Here is a 20,317-nt window from a genome sequence, read left to right as displayed (position 1 = left end):
ATCGGCTACGCCTGCTAGTTAGCTACAGGACGTTAACCTTCTTAACTAGCCTAGCTCGGGAGAGACTACGGAAGAAAGGGCTACCCGGGAGCACGATAACGAAGTCGCCTACGCTACCTTCGAGTTCTTAACCCTTTAGCAGAAGATTAAGGAACTCCGTGCCGAACTAGACTATCCTACGCTAGAAGGGAACCTAAGGACAGCTACCCTCCGCTACCTCTTCTCCGAACCCGACTAGCATACTAAAACGAGGAATAACCTCCCTAAGTTAAAGGAGCTACTAGTCTTCGAGGGCAAGTCGCGTACGAGCTACGACGACTAGGTCCGAGCCTTCGAAAGAGCCTTTAGACAATACGAAGGATTCGCCGAACGCGAAGACCGCAAGGTCGACTTTACTACCGACTATATAGGAAAGCTCTAGCAAGACTACTAGGAACGCTACGTCGACGGCCTTAATAACTAGTCTAAGCTAACCTAGTCTATAATAAAGGAGGTTATACTTAACTCGATAGGCACAGAGACTAAATAGCGCGAGAAGGCCTACGAGAAGCTAAAAAAGATTATCCTAGGTAACCGCACGCTAGAAGAACTCCTCGAGGAGCTAAAGACACTTTAGAAGGAGCTCGATAAAAGGGACGATAGCAAGAAGATCCTTAGGTTCTATAGCGCCCTTCTATAGACCCTTCGCAACCGCCTCTCGAACTACCCTACCGCCCTACTAAACCTAGTAGACGCCGAGGAGAGGGCTAAAAAGGCCTACTATGCTAACGAGGGCTCTAAATAGGAGGCTCGTAAGAGGCAGGCTGCTAAAAGGTCCGCTAAGCAGGCGAAGAAGCGCCCTAGCAACGGCTCTACTGCTCCGGACGGCAAGAAGGCAAGGACTAGCAATAGCGAACAGAACCCGAAGGCCCCCTTTAAGGCTATATGCTACAGATGCTAACAGGTCGGGCATATCCGCTACGACTGCACTAACTAGCACCTATAGAAGGATTCGGGGAAAGAGACGCCCCCTAAGTAGACGCTGTTGCTTAGGTAGGCTAAGTCCTCTATAATAAGGATTAGCGGCGCTCGGCTAAGCTAGGAAAGCGCCGCGCCTAGTAAGGGCGCCTAATTAGCGTCGAGTTAACGCTAAACGGCCTAGGGGAGTCTAGAAAGGTCCGGGGCCTAATTAATAGCAGCGCCTAGGACAACTTCTGCGATTCTATACTAGCAAAGGAAATAGGGTAGATAGTTTCCGAGCTATCTACCTAGATAAAGTACCTAACTCTAAATAGCTAGAGCCTGTAGGTCTTTAGAGAAACGAGAAACTCCTATAAGGCTATAGACACCTCTAGTAAAGCGCAGGGGTGCGTAGACACGTTTAAGGTAGGACGTATCTACAGTTTCGAAGTCGTGCTTAGTATACCCTAGCTCGAGAAGTACAACCCGGGTATTAACTTTGCTCTAAAGAAGGTCTTCTAGAGGCAGAAACCTTAAAAGCATTAAGCAATAGTAGTAGTATCCCCGGACAGGTTCTACCGGGAGTGTCTCGGTAAGGTCGAGGCAGCTCTTTATGTTATGTCGATCTAAGAGGTCGAGGATAGACTCGAACTAGACTAGAATAGTGTCCTAATAGCGTACTCTAACTTCTCCGACGTCTTTTCGGAGGAGTTAGCTAGCAAGTTAGCACCGTATAGACTGCACGATCTTAGGATCGACCTAGTTAAGGGAGCAAGGGTCCTATTTAGCCCTATGTACACTCTATCGGAGGCAGAGATAGATGCAATGCGCAAGCAGCTCCCTAAATATCTAAAGAGTAGCTTTATTCGCCGCTCGACATCCTCGGCGGGCGCGCTAATCCTCTTCGCGAGGAAAAAGGACAATATACTCCGCCTCTGTGTCGACTACCGCGGCCTAAATACGGTTATAGTAAAGAATAGGGGGGGTCTTCCCTTAATTTCCGAGTTAATAGACTAGCTAGCTAGCGCTAGGTACTTTACGAAGATAGACCTCCGCTACGCGTACTACCGTGTCTATATCCGGGAAGGCAACGAGTAGAAGACAGCCTTCCGGACTAGATACGGCTATTTCGAATACACCGTAATGCCCTTCGGGCTCTACAATGCCCCCGCGGTGTTCTAAAACTTTATTAATAGCGTATTAGTAGGGCTAATTAACGTGTTCTGCGTCGTTTACCTCGACGACATCCTTATATACTCTAAAACGGTAAAGGAGTACGAGGGCTACGTCTGGGAGGTACTAGAGCGCCTCCGGAAACACAAGTTGTACGCTAACCTGTCTAAGTGCGATTTCTATAAGGACCGCGTCGACTACCTTGGGTACGTTATTACACATAATAGGCTAGAGATCGACCTAGAACGGGTTAGATCGGTCCAGGAGTGACTACTTCCCTAGTTAATATATAACATTAGGGTCTTTATCGGCTTCGCGAACTACTATAGGCGCTTTATTAAGGGTTTCTTACGCCTCGCTGCGGCACTTAACCGCTACACGGAGGGGAAAAAGGCAGTAAACTAACGCAAGAAGGAACGAGCATACTTAGAGCTCGACGAGTAAGCTGTACTTTCCTTTAACGAATTGCGGAAAAGGTTCTTAGAAGCTCCTATCCTACGCTATTTTAACCTAGAACTGCCCTATAGGGTAGAAACCGACGCCTTAGGCGAGGCAATCTTAGGCATCCTAAGCTAACTATACGAAGACTATAGTAAGACGTAGTAGTTCCCTGTATTATACTTCTTACGAAAGATAATCGCGGCAGAACGGAACTACGTTACGGAAGACGCTAAGCTATTAGCAGTCGTAGACTCCTTTAAGCACTTTAGACAATACCTAGAGGGGGCTTAATACTAGGTCGAACTACTAACGGATTATACAAACCTGCAAACTCTTATAACGACTAAGACCTTGTCTAGGCGGCAGGTTAGATAGGCCGAGTAGTTGTCGCAGATCGACTTTAGGACTATTTACAGACCCGGAAAGGCTAATAGGGCGGCGGATATACTAAGTAGAAGGCCCGACCTTACAGATAAGGACTACTCTAGATAGTAGGCTATAGACGAAGAGTCGTCTGCAAGCTTGCGGCTCCTCTAGACAGCATTCTAACCGCATCTAGACTATAATAGACTAGTAAGGCACGTAGGGGCAGTAAAGGACGCCCCAGACCTGAAAACGCGCCTAAAACGCGCCCTCTTAAAAGATCCGACCTTTAACAGGATTAACGAGGAAAAGGACTAAGCGGAACCTGCTTTCTAGGCAGATCGATAGACTAACGAGGATAGAGTCGTATATATAGACGGCAAGGCCTACGTACCTAAAGGAAGTATAAGACTCTAACTGCTTTAGGAATGCTACGACGACCCTATAGTAGGGCACTTCGGCTTCTCTCGAACACTCGAACTTCTACAAAGGAGTTTCTACTAGCCTAAAATAAGGAAATACGTTAAGGACTATATACGAACGTATTAAGCGTACAGCAGGGCAAAGCTACGGCGGCACAAACCTTACAGATTGCTGCACGCAGAGCTACTATCGCTTATACTATAGGAGGATGTGACGCTAGACTTTATAACGGACCTACTACCTAGCATGCTTCTAGGCCAGGCTTACGACTTAATCCTAGTAATCGTAGACAGATGCATTAAAATAGTCTATTATGCGCTATGCAAGAAGACGATTACCGCAGCAGAGCTCGTAGAGGTGTTTATAAGGGAAGTCGTACGACTCTATAGCGCACTAGCTACGATTACGTTAGATCGAGGGCCTATCCTAACCTTAAAATTCTAGAGCACGTTCTATTTCTGCCTTAGCATACGCTAGAAACTAAGCATAGCGTTCCACCCTTAAATAGACAGGCAAACAGAGCGCTAAAACCAGACGCTAGAGTAGTATCTTCGCATATACTACAACTATAAACAGGACAACTAGGCCTCCCTACTTTCTACCGCGGAATTCTCGTATAATAACAGCGTACACTCCGCAATAGGGGTTACGCTATTCTAGGCGTACACGACATAGGACCCTCGGCGGTGCTACTAGCCTAGACTACGCTAGGATGGACGAGAAGCCCCGTTCGCCGTACAACTTGCGGACCGCGTTATCTCTAACTAGAAGAAACTGCGGGTTAGACTGGCTAAAACAAAGAAGCAAATAGCTAAGTAGGCGAACGAGTATAGGAAGGACATCTCCTTTAACGTCGGAGACGAAGTCTACCTTAACACACGTAACATTAGGTTATTAAGACCTTCGGCGAAGCTCGATTATAAATATATTAGACCTTATAAGGTAAAAGCGGTTATTAACTGCGTCGCATATACGCTCGATCTACTAGACTTACTAAAGATCTACCTAACGTTCTATATTTCTCTGCTAGAACTATCTATCCCGGACTAGTTTAGTCGTAAACAGGACAGGATAATGCGATACGACGTAGGAGAGGATAATAAATACGAAGTCGAGGCTATTCTAGCCGAACGTGTAGACGAACTAAACAATCGGGAGTACCTTATTAAGTAGAAAGACTACGACTAGTCCGAGAACTCCTAGGAAGCAGCAGTTAACATTAGCCCGGCAGTAATACGGGCCTACCGGCGCAGAATAGGCTAGAAAGGACCGACTGCGCGCGGTAAATTCTAGAAAAAACGCTAACCCCCTTAGTTAATTTTTCAATCCTTTTTGCTTTGTGACATTAGACTTTAACATTTTTAATAATTCTAGGGATTTTATTTAGGCGTTAAGGCTTTCTATTCTAGACTATTCTGGCCTACGTTAAGCTATTCTGCGCTATTATAACTTAAAAGGGCCCTATTACTCTGCGTAATGGCGTTATCTGTTATACCCTGCATACTGCTAGAGCTAACTAGACTAAACCGGCTTAATTATCGCTATCCTTGTCCGAAGCGTCCTCTCTACGCTCCTAAGCGGCCGTAGTGCTTACTAAAGCCTTTAACGCCTCCCTGTTAGTCTTTCCCGTACCCCTAGCGTACGAATTAAACCTCTTTAGGGCCTTACTGTTGCGATGCAAGGCAGTCTTGTACTTGTTAAGCTTGTCTATTAACGACTAGACCGTAATAGCGCCCTTTAGATTAATTAGGCGGCTTCTCTTAGCCCTCGGGGTCCCGGCAGCAGCCTGCTCCTACATCCTAGCGTTAGCATAGCCTAAAATGCGCTAGAACGGTACACTTACGGCCTTCTCTATATAAGCAGCGGCCGACCTGTCCCGCTTCTTAACCTTTTAACCCGTCGTGTCCTACTCGCAGGTACCCTAGTGCAAAGTAAGACCCTCCGGGCCGCGAACGCTGTTTCTAAGCTCCCTAAGGCGCTAACTGTTAGCATACTAGTCCAAAATAAGCTAGAACGGCATATACAACTTAATCGAACTAGCAAATAGGAGCACCTTGCTCCTTAACTTCTTCCTGTTGTCCGCGTTTACTACCGGATTAGCGTACTCTGCTTAAATCTAGGTATTAATAGTGTCCTACTCGTCCTTACGGGCCGGAGGGAGCTATTTAGGGTTAGCCTAGATCTAGAAGACTCTAGAACAGTCCAGAAATATCCTACCTAGAAGCAATCGGCATTTCTGTCGTCTAGACAGCCGGCGCATTTAGTAGTAATGCCCTTAATAGGCTTCTCTAACGCTAACTAGTATAGTTTAGTTAAGTCTTTATTTAGCTTAACGTCTTTAATGCAATTAAAGCACGGATTGTAGTTAAAAGCCCCGTTCCGGACCTTTTTAGCGTAATCGTTGCGTACGAGGGCCGCGGCGGCGGAAGACATAGTGTATCTGCGCTAATGTTAGCCTTGCTAGACCCAAACTAGACTATACTAGCACTACCCTAGATTACTTACTTTTTAGTAGTTAGTAAAGAAGAGAGAAAGTTTAGAAGAAGAATTAAATTAATATAGCGACGCTACGGACCCGCAAATCCTTCTAGATTAGGACATCTGGCAGCTAATAGCTTGTAAATTTTCTACCGCAACTAAGGTTAGTTGCAGAGAGGGGAGGGGGGCAATGTAAGGACACCCTTACGATAACGCTCCCTACCTGTCCTAACCTAGACTATCCTAGCACTATAGATTACTAGTGCTATCTTATCTAGCCTAGACTAGGACATCCTGTAGAGGGACGAACCTTACAGGCGTACGATAGCCCCCGAGCGGACGTTAGACTACGACCAGTGCCTAGTCTAGGCGGAGGGACGCATTTAGCAACACGAAGGGCGGGTACATAGCCTTAGGGGACGCTCTTGTCTATTCCCTTCCTTATCGAATCGACTCGTTATATTCTACAACCATTTGTTTTCGGTGCAAGCCTACATTCCCTCTCGAGGTGCTTCTAACAGCTGGTGCCTGAGGCTGCATCGGCTGTGCCGATGCCTAGGCTAACGCCCAACGGACGAACGCCGGTTTAGAAATCTACTAGGCCGAATTGGGAACAAGCTTCCTTTCGGCCGACTAGAAGGCTACGTATGCGCTAAGCGACGCTACGCGCACATACAGCTTATACTTAACATTCCGTTGTTCTAAATAGATCTTCTTTTCGGTAGCTTTAGAATTTTATATATTCGGATCTAGCCCTTTGTAAGCAACTTCAGTTTAGACCCTTACATTTTCTAAAGCTCGCTATCGAATAGATCCCTCGACGGAAATACCGCCTGAACTTTAGGCGCAGCTCGCTATAGAGATAGAGCGGATTCGAAACGAATATCGCGCTGCTATTATAGAGACCGAAGCTATATATAACGAACGACATCGAGCTAACGAGCTCGTATAACGCGAACTCGAGACAGCACGATACGAACTCGAGGCAGCACAACGCGAACTCGAGACACGTCTTAAACAAGCTAGAAAACAACTAGTATAACGGACGCCGGAAGCGAGTAGCTCTAGACTCGCCCCGGAAATAATTAAAACAACAACGACGGACACAAACACGACGAATATAACAAATACGAACGACGACTATGCACCGAGACGCCTAAAAGAGCGTCTCCCGACACTACAGACCTTTAGCAGCAAAAGATTAGAATAGGAAGACTAGCACCTCGCTGCCTTATCGAAGCTCGCTATCGACAAAGTAGCTATTAGTAGGGACTTCGACTAATTCCTCTACTTAATAAGTAGGCTCGAAGAGAGTGCGGCGAGAATAGCAAGAACAACTATCGAGAACGCTCTCCGACTCGGGTAAGGTAACGCAAATAATTTCCTCGAGTACCTAAACAGTATCTATAGCGACACAAACTAGTAACGACGAGTGCTATAAACCCTCTTAAGGATATAATAGGGTAATAACGAACCTATCGCGACCTACCTACCTCGATTCGAGGTAGTTCTTGCTAATACGGGAATAGCCGAGACCCTCTCGCCGGATACGGAATCGGACCCGAAGCTCGAAGGTATTTAGATTACCCTTCTCGAGAACTCTCTTAACGAAGAGATGCGTAAGGCATTGCTCCCGTTTGCCTTAAACCCGCTGGACAAGTACTTAACCTTTACGAGAAACCTTCTTACTATCGGCGGATTGCTTGCAAACCTTCGTTTTCGGTCGAACATGTCTAGACCCTCCGCTCCCTAGGCGACCCTACTATTAACAGGGTTACGGGCGACCCTACTATCGATAGGGTTACGGGCGACCCTACTATCGATAGGGTTACAGGCGACCCTGCCGCGAGAATCGAAAGATGAAATAGATTAGGAACCGACTCGATCTAACCGAGTCGAGTTAAGCAATAAGAAGAGAGTAAAGTAGGTTACGAGAGAGATAATACAGGCTCGAAGGGAACAAGGCCTTTGTCTCCGTTGCGGGATAAAAGGGCACCTTATTGCCGACTATACCTATCTTGCCGCCCGAAACCTAAACGCTATATAAGCTATAGTTAGTAAGGCCGAGCGCGAGATATAGGAAGTCTTTCTAGAAGAAGATAACGACTCGGTTTCGGAAAACGAGTAGCCTCTACGACAAGTCGTCCGCAGAGGCAGAGTTAGATACAAGCAGAAGCAGAGTAGAATATCTTTTAAGATATAAAAATAGAACGATCTCTTTTCTATACTTCCGCTATTATTAACGATAACGCACTTTAATTCTCTCTTATCGACAACGGCAGCTAATCGTATTATCTAATAAATGAACAGTTGGCTAAGAGACTCCGGCTCCTGCAGATTCCTATTCCGAGACGAAAGGTTATTAGCGCGTAAGGATCCCCCTCGTAGAAGAAGGGAATCTCTTTTGTTACTAAGTTCTCTCTTAATATCGGTAGGCACAAGTCTACAGCGTTTGCTTACGCTGTACCCGACCTATAAGAGGACCTTATTCTCGGAAGGCCCTATCTCTTTTACGAGAGTGCACAAGTTATCGAGTCGACGAACCGTCTTAAGTTCCTTCTCGACGGTTTTTCGATACCTTATAAGACACGGCCGATAGGTTCTACGAAGGCTAAGGCCGTTAGTAGAGCTGCCTTTAGATACCTCGCTTAGTTATCTCGGAAACGAGATATTACTATCTTTGCCGCCTTCCTCGAAGATATTAAGAAGGCGTTACGTATAAAGAAAGCCCTTACTCGTAAGGACATTGTCGAGAAGCTTCCCGAACACTACCGCCCCCAGATACATACCTTTATCCGGGAAGGAGAGCAGCTACCTCCGTATCGACCCGGATTTAACTACGAGATCCTACTTACTACTAATAGCAACAGGAAACCTAGCGAACCTCCCTAGGGCCCTCTCTACAATATAACCCGGGACGAGCTTTTAGTCCTCCGGAAGGAACTATACTCGCTCCTCGAGAAGGGCTATATTCGGTATAGTAAGTCCCCTACCGCTACGCTAGTTCTTTTCGCTAAGAAACCCGGCGGCGGCCTTTGTTTCTGTGTCGACTACTATAGACTAAACGCTATTACCTTAAAGGACCGTTTTCCGCTCCTGCTTATCCAAGAGACGCTTACGTCTCTTAGTAAAGCTAAGTAGCTTACGAAGCTCGACGTCTCTACCGCATTTTATCGGATCCGTATTGCTAAAGGTAAGGAATAGAAGACTGCTTTCCGTACCCGCTACGGCTTGTTCGAGTAGAACGTTTGCCCCTTTCGTCTTACTAGTACGCCAGCTACCTTCTAACGGTATCTAAACTAGATCCTACGCGACTTACTCGACAACTTTTGTACAGCCTATATCGACGACATCCTTATCTTCTCTTCTAGTACCCTTGCCGACTACTAGGAGAAGGTAACGAAGGTTTTATAACGCATCGAGGATAGCGAGCTTGTCCTAGATATATCGAAGTACGAGTTCGAGACTCGTACTACAAAGTACCTAGGATATATCGTCGAAGTAGGTATCGGCGTATAAATAGACCCCGCGAAGGTATAGGCTATCCGGGACTAGGATAGACCCCTAACTGTTCGCGGAGTCCGCTCGTTCCTCGGGTTCGCTAATTACTATAGGATGTTTATCCGCAAGTATAGCAATCTCGTTCGCCCTCTTACTAATCTTATAAAGAAGACAATAGGCTTTCGTTAGGGAGACGAATAGGACAAGGCTTTTGAGGATATTAAGGACGCTTTTATCTACGGGCCTGTCCTAGCGAGCTACGACCCGGACAGGAAGACGCGAGTCGAGCCCGACTCTTCGGGCTAGGCGACGGGCGGTGTACTACATTAATTCGATACGGCACTATAGACTTAGCGACCGGTAGCGTTCTTCTCGTAGCGACACGCTATTGCCGAGATTAACTACAACATCTACGACAAAGAACTCTTAGCTATCGTTAAGTGTTTAAAGGAATAGAATTCGGAACTACGCGGACTAAAGTACGAATTCGAGGTCCTTATAGATTACAAGAACCTCGAGCCTTTCTTTATTAAGAAGTCTCTTAACGAACGCTAAATCCGATAGAGCGAGTTCCTCGCGCCCTTCCGTATGTTGTTAGTTTATCGCCCTAGAAAACAAGCTACTGTCCCGGATGCGTTATCTCGACGGGAGTAGGATATGCCGCGAGACGAATCTGACGATAGGCTACGTAGTCGAGAGGGAATCTTACTCGACTCTAGCCTAAAGGCCTTCCCCGCCGAGCTATCTACGCCTACTTCTCCCTTCCTAGACGATACCGAGTTATCGTAGCTTTAGACAGACGCTTTTTCGCTACTATGCGGAAATAGTTACTTACGCGTACTCGAGGCCGTCGAATAAGGTTAATAGGCGTTCCCTATAGATCTTAACCTTAAGCTCTCTATCGGGGAATGCGATATATAGGACGGCCTACTTCGCTTTCGAGAACGGATCTGGCTACCTCTCTTTAAACTGCTAATAACAAGAGTTATCTAAACGACGCACGACTCGGTCCTCGGTAGATATGCCGGACGCGATGCTACTATCGACTTTCTATCTCGACAGTTCTTCTAGCCGGGAATAAACGCCGAAGTACGTAAGTTCGTACGAAACTGTGCTACGTATAGGCAGACTACTATCTGGAGAGGTCGGCGACGAGGAACACCTGTACGTGGTGCCGGCTACGAACCTGCGACGATACCGTCGTTGCAGAGCCAAGTTTCCTCCGAAGGATTGGAGAGGCCGTCGATCCCTCTTCCCTTATAACAATAACACGACCTGGAGGTACGCCTCCTATCGAAACACAAGCTACAACAGAACAACGGCACGATTCGAACGAACAGCCCTCTACGCTACAAACAAGAAGAAGAAGAAGAAGGAGAAGCAGTCCACTCTGCCTTATACGAAGCAGTCCACTCTGCCCTATACGCGCACCTCCTCGAAATCCGAACCGAAGCACTTTAAAGAGCTGGAACAGTCGGTGGAATCCACAACTCTGCGATCAACCTGCGTAGCTATATGCGTTTGGAAGCGGCATATAGTTCTACAAAGGCGTATTAAGGACAAGAGAAGGCAGCGGGTTAGACAGCTACTTTTGTACGGCATTGTGCACTACTTTTGCACGGCATTTTGCACTGCTTTTGCACGGCATTTTGCACTGGTTTTGCATTCGAATTTGCAGTGTGCGTGCGAAGCGGAAGGATCCGCTGAAAATTCTGCAAAAAGCTTGGCGCGAAAATTCTGCAGCCCCGGCTGTACGACACTCGTTGGATTTCCTTTGTTTTGCGCTGCTTTTGAAGTCCTTCGGTAGATTCTGCTTTGCAGATTCTACCTTAGGCACGGGGTTTTCCCCTAAGGTCAAAGAATACCGAAAGAATTTGATTGTAAATAGATCTACTGCCTTGCGCGCAAGGCCGTCCTACATAGTCTTGGACTCCGAAAGGACGTAAATGGAACAAACAAACAAAAACAAATACTATCTGGAGAGAGAAGCGACGTAGGCTATTACGTCCCTTACTAATCCCGGAGTGTATTTGGACGGAGATATTAATAGACTTTGTTATAGACCTAGCGCCTAACGAGGAGGACGGCGCTACTACCCTCCTTATTATTACGGATCGCCTCGGGAAAGGCACTATGCTCTTACAAGTCCCTCCCGGCTAGTTCGACGCTAAGGGCGTCGTAGAGCTCCTTATCGAACGCTATATTAGCATATACTAGCTACCTACTAGTATTACGTCGGATCGAGGTGTTTAATTCGTAAACGCCCTCTAGAAAGAAGTATATAAGCGGTTAGGTATTATTTGGCGACTATCTACTACGTACTACCCGGAGACTGACGGTTCTACCGAACGACGAAACTAGGAAGTTAAGACCTACTTGCGGGCATTCGTTAGCTATAATTAAGGCGATTAGGGCAAGTAGCTCTCGCTCGTACAGATCGCCTTAGATTCGCGCGTACCCTCTACGACGCAGGTCTCTCCCTTCTTCCTTATATATAGGTACTACCCGCGTACAATCGAGACTATTTCCGACACTATCGAGTCGCCTCGGAACCCTTGCGAGGAAGGTACGCATATCGTTACTAAGCTATAACAGGCTCGCGAGTTCGCCGCTTTAGTAATAGCCGTAGCCTAGTAGTAGTAGGAGTACTATGCGAACCGGTCCCGGAACGTCGCTACTAAGTATAAGGTCGGGGACAAGGTCTGGCTCTTACTTCGGAACATTAAGACGGACCGGCCTACAAAGAAGCTCGACTAGATTTACGCGAAGTATATAGTTGTCCGTACTTTCGAGAGTATACCCTACTTCGTCGAGCTCGATGTTCCTCGTAGTATTTATCCGAGGTTTTATACGTCGCTCTTACAATTAGTATATAACGATGCGCTTCCGTCCTAGGTCGTTACGGATTCGCAGCCTACCGCGATTCTTAACGATACGGGAGACGAAGAATATAGTGTAGAGGCTCTTCTGCGCTATCGTATAAGGCGCGTCGGCCGCGGCTATCGCCGAGAGGCTCTTATTAAGTAGGTAGGTTACGACCGACCTACTTAGGAACCTTTGCGCGAGTTTAAGGATATAGTAGCTCTCGAGCGTTTCGAAACGCTCTACGGCGACGCGAATATAGCAGACGGTCCTATATAACCTTAAACTACGCGACGTTAGACTCCTTAGTCCGGTTCTTTGTTACGGGCCCTTACCTTTACCGGATACTAGATACGACTACTAGATACCTGTTTATCTATCGTACGATATAAAACTACGACACCGCGCTTGCGGTGTGCTAGACTCGACCCTCTTCCTTCGACAAAAGATAAGAATCTCGCAAAAGATTTAAGTCTTCCCCCTCTTGAACTTATAGTAAACTGTATTAACGCGGTATAAGTACTTAGAAGTCTGCAACTTCCCGATCGGGCGAAACCTACAAGTTTAAGAGGAGCATTATAGAATAGAGGACCTATATGTCGCAATAGCGCATATAGTAATATATAGAGCATAACCCTACTAGTATACAGGGTTAGCCGAACTGCTTCTGTACGCGCCCTAAATAGCTAGCCGTTAGGCTACTATGTCTGTTAGCCGCTTCGTTATCGGCCTAGACGTTATCGACTAGTAGGTTGTATAAGGCGTCTTAAGAACGTATAAATCTAAGCATATGCAGATTCCTAAAAAATATATACCTAACAATTTCCTAGAGGTTAAATAGCTAAGTAGAATAGACCCTTTACCTCCGGCTTTTTATAAGCTGCGGAGCATAAGATTAGCAGGTTAGGAGGTAACGGAGCTGGATTTCCAGGACAGGAATAGGGTGGAATTTTAAGACGGATTTAATGGTTACACCGGTTTTGCGATTAGGGGTGGGGATGGGGGGGGGGGGGGGGGGGGGGGGTATTGTCAGAGGCTGGTGCCTGAGGCTGCATCGGCTGTGCCGATGCCTAGGCCAACGCCTAACGGACGAACGCCGGTTCAGAAATCCACTAGGCCGAATTGGGAACAAGCTTCCTTTCGGCCGACTGGAAGGCCACATATGCGCCAAGCGACGCTACGCGCACACACAGCTTATACTCGACGTTCCGTTGTTCTAGATAGATCTTCTTTTCGGTAGCTTTAGAATTTCATACATTCGGATCTGGCCCTTTATAAGCAACTTCGGTTCAGACCCTTACATAAGACATCCGACTATCTAAAGCCGTACGCCTCTATTATCTTGCCCTTATCTTTAAGCACACGGTATATATTAAAGAGCTCTTTAACTATCTCCTTTAGCTACTTAAACTTCTGTTTTAAAGCCTTTGTAGCGCTATATTTCGGTAGTATAGTATCGGTAGTAGAAGGGCGGTTAGGTAAATCGAGGGCGATATAATAGTAGCTAACAGCGGTAATATATAGACTAATAATATATAGAAGAACGCGATATACGACACGATAGCGACACGAGCTATACCGCACCGCTAAGCCGACTAACTCTAGATAGTATAGCACTATTATATACATTATCCGAGGGGTAAACAACATACACTATTATTAAGACACTATGAAACTAACTATTACTATTATCACTATTATAGCGATAATGACCAGGAAGTAAACAAGGCCTTATGCTACCATTTGAAGCATGTTCATTAGCCGCTGTTTTCGTTAGCGTCGCGCAGGATCAGCGTGGAGAGACAAGAAGGGATCACAGATGGCCGATGTAACCAACCATCCGCCTTACATCCATTGCTGAACCACATTCTGTCCACATGTTTACCCGGCCCCAGCCAAAGAAGGAGGCAGTGTTATCCTCCGACTTCCAATAGCATTTTCCATCCCTTCTTCAATCCAGAGTCCAGACCACATGACCGTTTCCTCATCCCTGCCAGACATCTACAAACCTACCTTACGGACATTGTTCGGCTCGGTGAAATTCAGTCTTGTGCCTCCGGATTCCCGCTTCCGGAATGGCGAAATTGCTCGGTCCTACATTGACAGCGTTGAGAAGTAATTTGTTTATTTCGACCGCATGGAGGAAAACTTACACATGAAGACTCCACATCGACATGAAGATGAAAATGGCGAGACCACATTGTTGCCACCATTACGACCACGAAAACCCCACGAGGGAGGCGCTGATGAGGCGTCGCATGGACAGCACGACGAACAACATGTGCATCACACCATGTCAAACGCCCACGTTCAACCAACATGAATGTTATCCCTTCTTCCAATTTCGATTGATAGGTCGACCTGCATCAGCGATGAATTCCGGATGACTGCCAACGGATGAGACACTGCCACTGCCCGGTGTGCGATTCGACCGCGCCGGAAAGTTGATGAATGATGGACAACACATCGCTTTTGTCTCGGATTGACGTCTTCCCACGGGCGGCTACAGGACGCGCAACGTCACAGCCACAATCATCATCGTCAACGGTCCACGGCTGACAGAGGAGAAGAGGACAGGAGCCATCAGACCAATTGAGCGAGCAAGCCGACGAATGTGGTCTCTGTTTGGACGTCACATATGCCGCTTCGCGCGCGCATGCTGTCTAATCCGCCATCAACAAACGCCAATACGGCATCATGTGAAGAACACTGAGGAAATGTATCGCACAAGTGCAACCACACTGTAGCCCATTCGCTGTTGGACAGTTGCACCGAAGGACGCAGAGCAGCAGACATGCCAATCTCCTGACTGCCCAGATTCGACCAACGAGAAGAGGTGAGTACTCTACTTCCAACATTCATCCCTCCGCAGATATCAGCAACATACGATAGCCACCTTCCGAAATAGTCGCTGTCGCTTGCTACGCGAACATCCCAGTCCGATGCGTCGCCGAAGCTGGCAGATGACTTGCGCTGCGCCCTGGTTCCCGGGATATGGTTTGACAACGCAGCAGAATCGGTCATCTGCTCAGTTCAGCGCATCAGCTCCGCTCAGCCTTTGAGTAATCTGGGAGATCTCCGCATCTTACATCGTGCTCGTGTCGCTTCGCATATGCCGTCCTATCAATCAGTCAGCGCGAAGCGTCGGACTTGCCCGGCACTTCTTATCCTTACTGCTCATGTGAGCTCGGAAAGTGCCTGGGAATAGATTGGTAAAGGCAAGCACAACAGCGACCCTTTGCGACACGGCAGACGGTTGGAGAAGCAGGGCAGTGCCGGTCCTGGTTTCGACGAGATGCATCTACCCGTTCGTCTCGTTCGCATCAAGCAGCTGTCAAATTAGTGAAGAGCAGGAATAGTCGATGACGACGAGACGATACCTGTTCTGGACCCAGGCTTTCTGGCATCGAATGTACAGTACGTATCCTGCCTCATTCTTCCAGCACGGCACTTCGAGCATCCCTTTGCTGAAAGTGCCGTGCCAGGTCCGGTCCGGTAGTCAACGGACCTGAACATCTGACACGCATGCCCTTTCCCCGACCTCCTCACAACAAAGGTCATCTGCAAGAACCCCAATTTCAATCCCAAACCATCTCCGCATTCTCCCACGCTTCCCCATCCATCTCCACACTTCCGCCCTCCCCCATCCATCCTCGCGTAACACGACAAACAAACGGCGTCAGCCGAACCACCACAAAGGGGAAGAAAACGTCTCTTACCCGCCACTCTTTGTGCCACCACACACTCGAGTTGCTCCCAAACAAGTGGGTGTGAAGCTCCGCGGTTTCGGGCCCTTCTGCACGTATCCCTGTCTTTCCCCGTCACTGCTGCATGTGACCCGTCCGGAAGAGGGAAGTCGGACGGGCGGGGATCGTTGCGAGGCTGCGAGGCTGCGATGCGATGCGATGCGATGCTACCACTGGGAATGTTGCGCAGATGACTGCCAGCGCATCGCATTGCATCGCAGCTGTGGCGCAGGTGAGGCGCAGCAATGTCAGTTTGCCGGAGGACGTGCAGGATGTCAGATAGCATCGGGCCTGGATCACTTCACTTGATGAGTTGGACGTCAAGTTTAACAGGTTTTGCAATGAAAAGCTGCATTGCTTGCCATGTCGTGACGACTTCAAAGTAGCTGATGGAATGCTCTCCACCGAACCGCACATCTCGCTAATCGTAGACGCGCAAACATCATTCCTCCTTCGACAACGTAAACGCTGAATCACATCAGCGGGATGATCGGCAAGCAGACAGGAAGCGTCACTTACTTTCCCACCCTCAATCTAGGGATTGCCCGACCTGTCTTTCGCGCCACATACCAATCCGGGAAAGGCGAGGCCCTCCCAGATGCGACATTGTTGATGCCAAAAGTTGGTAGAACACAGAGTCAATTGTACGGTATGCGTGAGTATGTGTCTCGAGGAGGAACAAGCAGTGTCTTATCGAAGAGTACGTGCTCAATCTCTTCCCGAAGCGGGCAAGGTGCGCCTTTCCGGATTCAAAGTTTGGATCAGCCTCGTTTTCTCCAGTGCCTGGGGTCTGGACTATCTCATTCTCTAGTGCTGGCTTCAGGTCAGCCTGATACTTCTCAGTGCCTGGGAGCTGGGGGCCATCTGGGGACTCCGTCTGGGTTCGTCCTGATCGATCCCATCTGTTTGCAAAACCTGCGGGATGACCTTCCTTGAGCTCTGGCTGGCTGGGAAGAGTGAGAGCTTCGAATTACAGCGCTGTATCATCCGGAACATCTCTCTCCAAATGCAGAAAAATCGTCTGGCGATCTCGGTTGGAACAAGATCTCATCGCCCTCTATCGATTTTCTTCCTCAAGTCTCTCAATCGATCAACCAAACCTTCTGTCCTTCCCTCCCGGCACGCTCGTAGGTATTCCGGAGGACTGCCTGAGCTGGTCACTGCCCGAGGATCATGCAAGGAACGACCGTGCCTGTTCCTTCACTCGTCACAATCCCGTTCTCGCCCTGACATCCAAGCGGCCTAGGTTTGGGCAAGTACTGCCAGTGAAGGACAAGGCGAAAGCTGATGGCGTGTTGCTAGGCACGCTTGAGCGACTGCACGAGCAACACTGCGCAGCATCGCCGTCGCCATCGTTACTGGTTCAGGATTGCTCGGAGCCTCGATGGCCTACTCCCTAGTACACAAGCAGCCACGTGCCTCTGCACTGCCTGGGTGTCATGTTGTGCTGGCATCCTACCTGGCAATGCTGCAACTCGAATACACGCTCAGTGTAGGGCGGCGGTTCGCATCGGCATTCTCTTGATCGTGATATCGTGTCAGTAGTAAGACTTGTCAACAACATGTCTTGACCGAAACAGGCGCCCGATCTTCAGCCACACTTGACTGTCTCGTAACGGGGCGCAATCCTTCCACCGCCTCGGAACGCAGGGCGTTCATTCTTCGAATTTAGCCTGAATATCTCATGTTCGCAATTTGGGGAGGCAGGCCCGACGGACCCACACGAGTGGAGATCGGCACTCCTGCAGCGGACTTCTCTCCTTTCGCGATCTGGCGTTCCAGACCGCGAACCCCATGGCGAAGATGATGATCGCGATGATGGATGATGAAAGCCCAACGACGAACACGGAGAGCGGGCGGCGCGGGTGTTTCATGGTTGGCTGTCACGCAGGGCGACTTGGGCGATCAAAGATCGACAGGTTCTCTTGCGTTTGACATGCTGACCTGAGTCGTGAACCTCTTCTATGTCCCAGCCGAGCCGTGGGCCGCATGAGATTCATGAGACCAAAGAGATTCATGAAGAGTGGAGTGCGGAGTGTGGGGTGTGGAGGACGTCGCCGTTGAAGACTGATGGAACGTGTCATATCGGTCACGCCGGCGTTGCTGCCCACTGTATACGACGCCGCGCAGCGGATTCCGTACATCCCACGCTGTCTTCTCAGCCTCACGCGACCTGCGCAGAGAAGCGGTCTTCGTCGTTTGATGTCATCGGTCGTGTCGGTTGGCCGCTCCACAAGGAGCACTTCGGATTCGCAGCTCGCAGCAAAGCCGGTGTCTCCGACGATGTTTGGTAGAGACAGAATCCTTCGCTGCGTCCTATCTCCACTCCCGACGGTCCTCCTTCCACCCGTGAGGATCGAGGATCGTCGCGGCGTGCACATCGCTCATCTGTCGGATCTCGAATCGCATTGCCGTCTGCGTTCGGTCCATGCTTCAGCTCTGCAATCACATTTTCAAACAATGCGAGTCAAGAATTGGGCAGTAACACGGCTCGAATCGTCAGACACCTCGAGGACTGCCGGCAGACCTGCTCCGTGCCGTCGCGGTACTTCCTTCGAACCTTCTCCCGCTGCCCCGATCCACGTGTGTCAAATACTTTGACATATGCGAGATCTGTTATGAGATGTTGTTGCAAGGAAGTCGAGAAGAAACCTGGAGGGACGGAGGGCCGAGCAGGAGCTGATTGGCTGATAGATTGACCACGCTAGCTGATGTTCCTCAAATGAAATACCTACAACAATTGACTGCAATTAAAATCGCTTGCTTGCGGCTTTGATTCTTGCCTCAGGCATCAACAATCATGGATCTCACATCACGTCGGTATTATACATGCTCTCTGTTGTCAAGGTTGCCTAGGGTGTGTACACAACGCTCCGTTCCGAACCCCTCATTCATGCAGTCCGGACCACTGACCGCTACGGAGCAGTAACCTCGATGGGTAGCCACCGCCATAAGCTCACCGAGCTCGTTCGCGAGGCAACTTCCTCCGTGATTGCTCACTCAGAACGACTGTCCGGCCACCGCGATAAGAATCGCACGCCAGCTTCTGCGGGAAGAGTAGTGGTCTATCACCAAACACATCATCAACCGAATGATGGTCCGCCAGTGTCCCTGCTGCCTTTGATCAGCAATAACACAGGAGTCACGCATGTGATCATTGCCGCGATTCACCTCAATGACCCAGCCGGTAACATTACTCTCAATGATCATCCGCCAGATCATGAACGCTTCAACACGCTGTGGGGCGAGGTGGCCTGGCTTCAAGCAAGTGGTGTGAAATGTATGGGACTGCTCGGTGGCGCTGCGCAAGGATCTTTCGGCCGATTAGATGGCGAAGATGTTGCGCGCTTTGAATCGTAAGGCAGGGCACCACGTTTCCGTCAGCATGCAGAACGTCTCGCTGATGGACAGTTTTACCATAGGTACTACATTCCTCTGCGAGACATGATCCGCAAACACGGACTCAATGGACTCGATCTTGACATCGAAGAACCTACTTCTCTCCCGGGAACTATCCGTCTCATAGATCGGCTCCGAGCAGACTTTGGCAGCGACTTCATCATCACACTCGCGCCGGTCGCCACCGGTTTATTACCTAACCAACCGCATCTCTCTGGCCCAGCGTTCGAATATAGACAACTGGAACAAATGCGAGGACATGAGATCGCATGGTATAACGTAAGTGGAGAATATGAGCTTCGCTCCAACTTACTCTGACAATCAAGCAGACACAATTCTACTGCGGCTGGGGCGACGCAGGCACAACAAGCTGGTACGATGCCATCATCAGCGTCGGCTGGAATCCCTCAAAAGTCGTAATGGGCCTCATCACCAACCCGGCCAACGGCGCCGGCCACGTCGAATGGCCACGTCAACGACCTGTCCTCCAAGCTCTGCGGCAGAAATATCCCAACTTCGGCGGTGTGATGGGATGGGAGTACTTCAACGCTTTGCCAGGAGGTAATGAGAAGCCATGGGAGTGGGTGAAGAACATGGGAGATGTGATGGGAGCGCCGATTGTGCATCCTCCGCCGCCACAGCAGCAGGTCCCGTTCAGACCGTACGGGCAACCGGGACCTGCTCAGCTACCGCAGCCAGCGCACAATTTTCCGGCGGAGAGTATAGCGACGCTCAAGGATTTGGGATTCAATGAGCAGCAGGCCGTTGCTGCGTTGAACTCGACTGGCGGGAACGTAGAGTACGCAGCGGGATTGCTGTTTCAGGATTGAGAAGCTCGATTTTGACATACAATAACAATTCACAGTCGGAATGCAACTTTGCGCAATGCAGTCGCCTTGTGCCGACATAGTGAGTCTGCCATGAAAGCCTGCGCCCCTGTTCCCTAAACACGACCCATGTCCCATTGACGACCGAACACCGGCTCCTCCCAG

At 48.9% G+C, this 20,317-nt stretch overlaps 1 protein-coding gene across 1 annotated transcript; it reads left to right on the top strand.

Annotated features, from left to right (window-relative positions):
• Positions 1–18,860: 18,860 nt before the first annotated feature.
• MYCGRDRAFT_71099 (chitinase glycoside hydrolase family 18) lies at positions 18,861–20,155 on the top strand (the record flags this gene model as incomplete). The annotated part of the gene is made up of 3 exons (XM_003853382.1): positions 18,861–19,282; positions 19,349–19,604; positions 19,655–20,155. The coding sequence occupies 3 exons, from the start codon at positions 18,861–18,863 to the stop codon at positions 20,153–20,155; spliced, it is 1,179 nt and encodes a 392-aa protein (XP_003853430.1).
• Between the last annotated feature and the right edge of the window lie 162 nt (positions 20,156–20,317).

The sequence above is a fragment of the Zymoseptoria tritici genome, chromosome 4 (genome assembly GCF_000219625.1).
Source record: "Zymoseptoria tritici IPO323 chromosome 4, whole genome shotgun sequence".
Classification (NCBI taxonomy): domain Eukaryota; kingdom Fungi; phylum Ascomycota; class Dothideomycetes; order Mycosphaerellales; family Mycosphaerellaceae; genus Zymoseptoria; species Zymoseptoria tritici.
The sequence above is the reverse complement of the archived record's forward strand: the minus strand, read 5'-3'. Positions and strand labels throughout refer to the sequence as shown.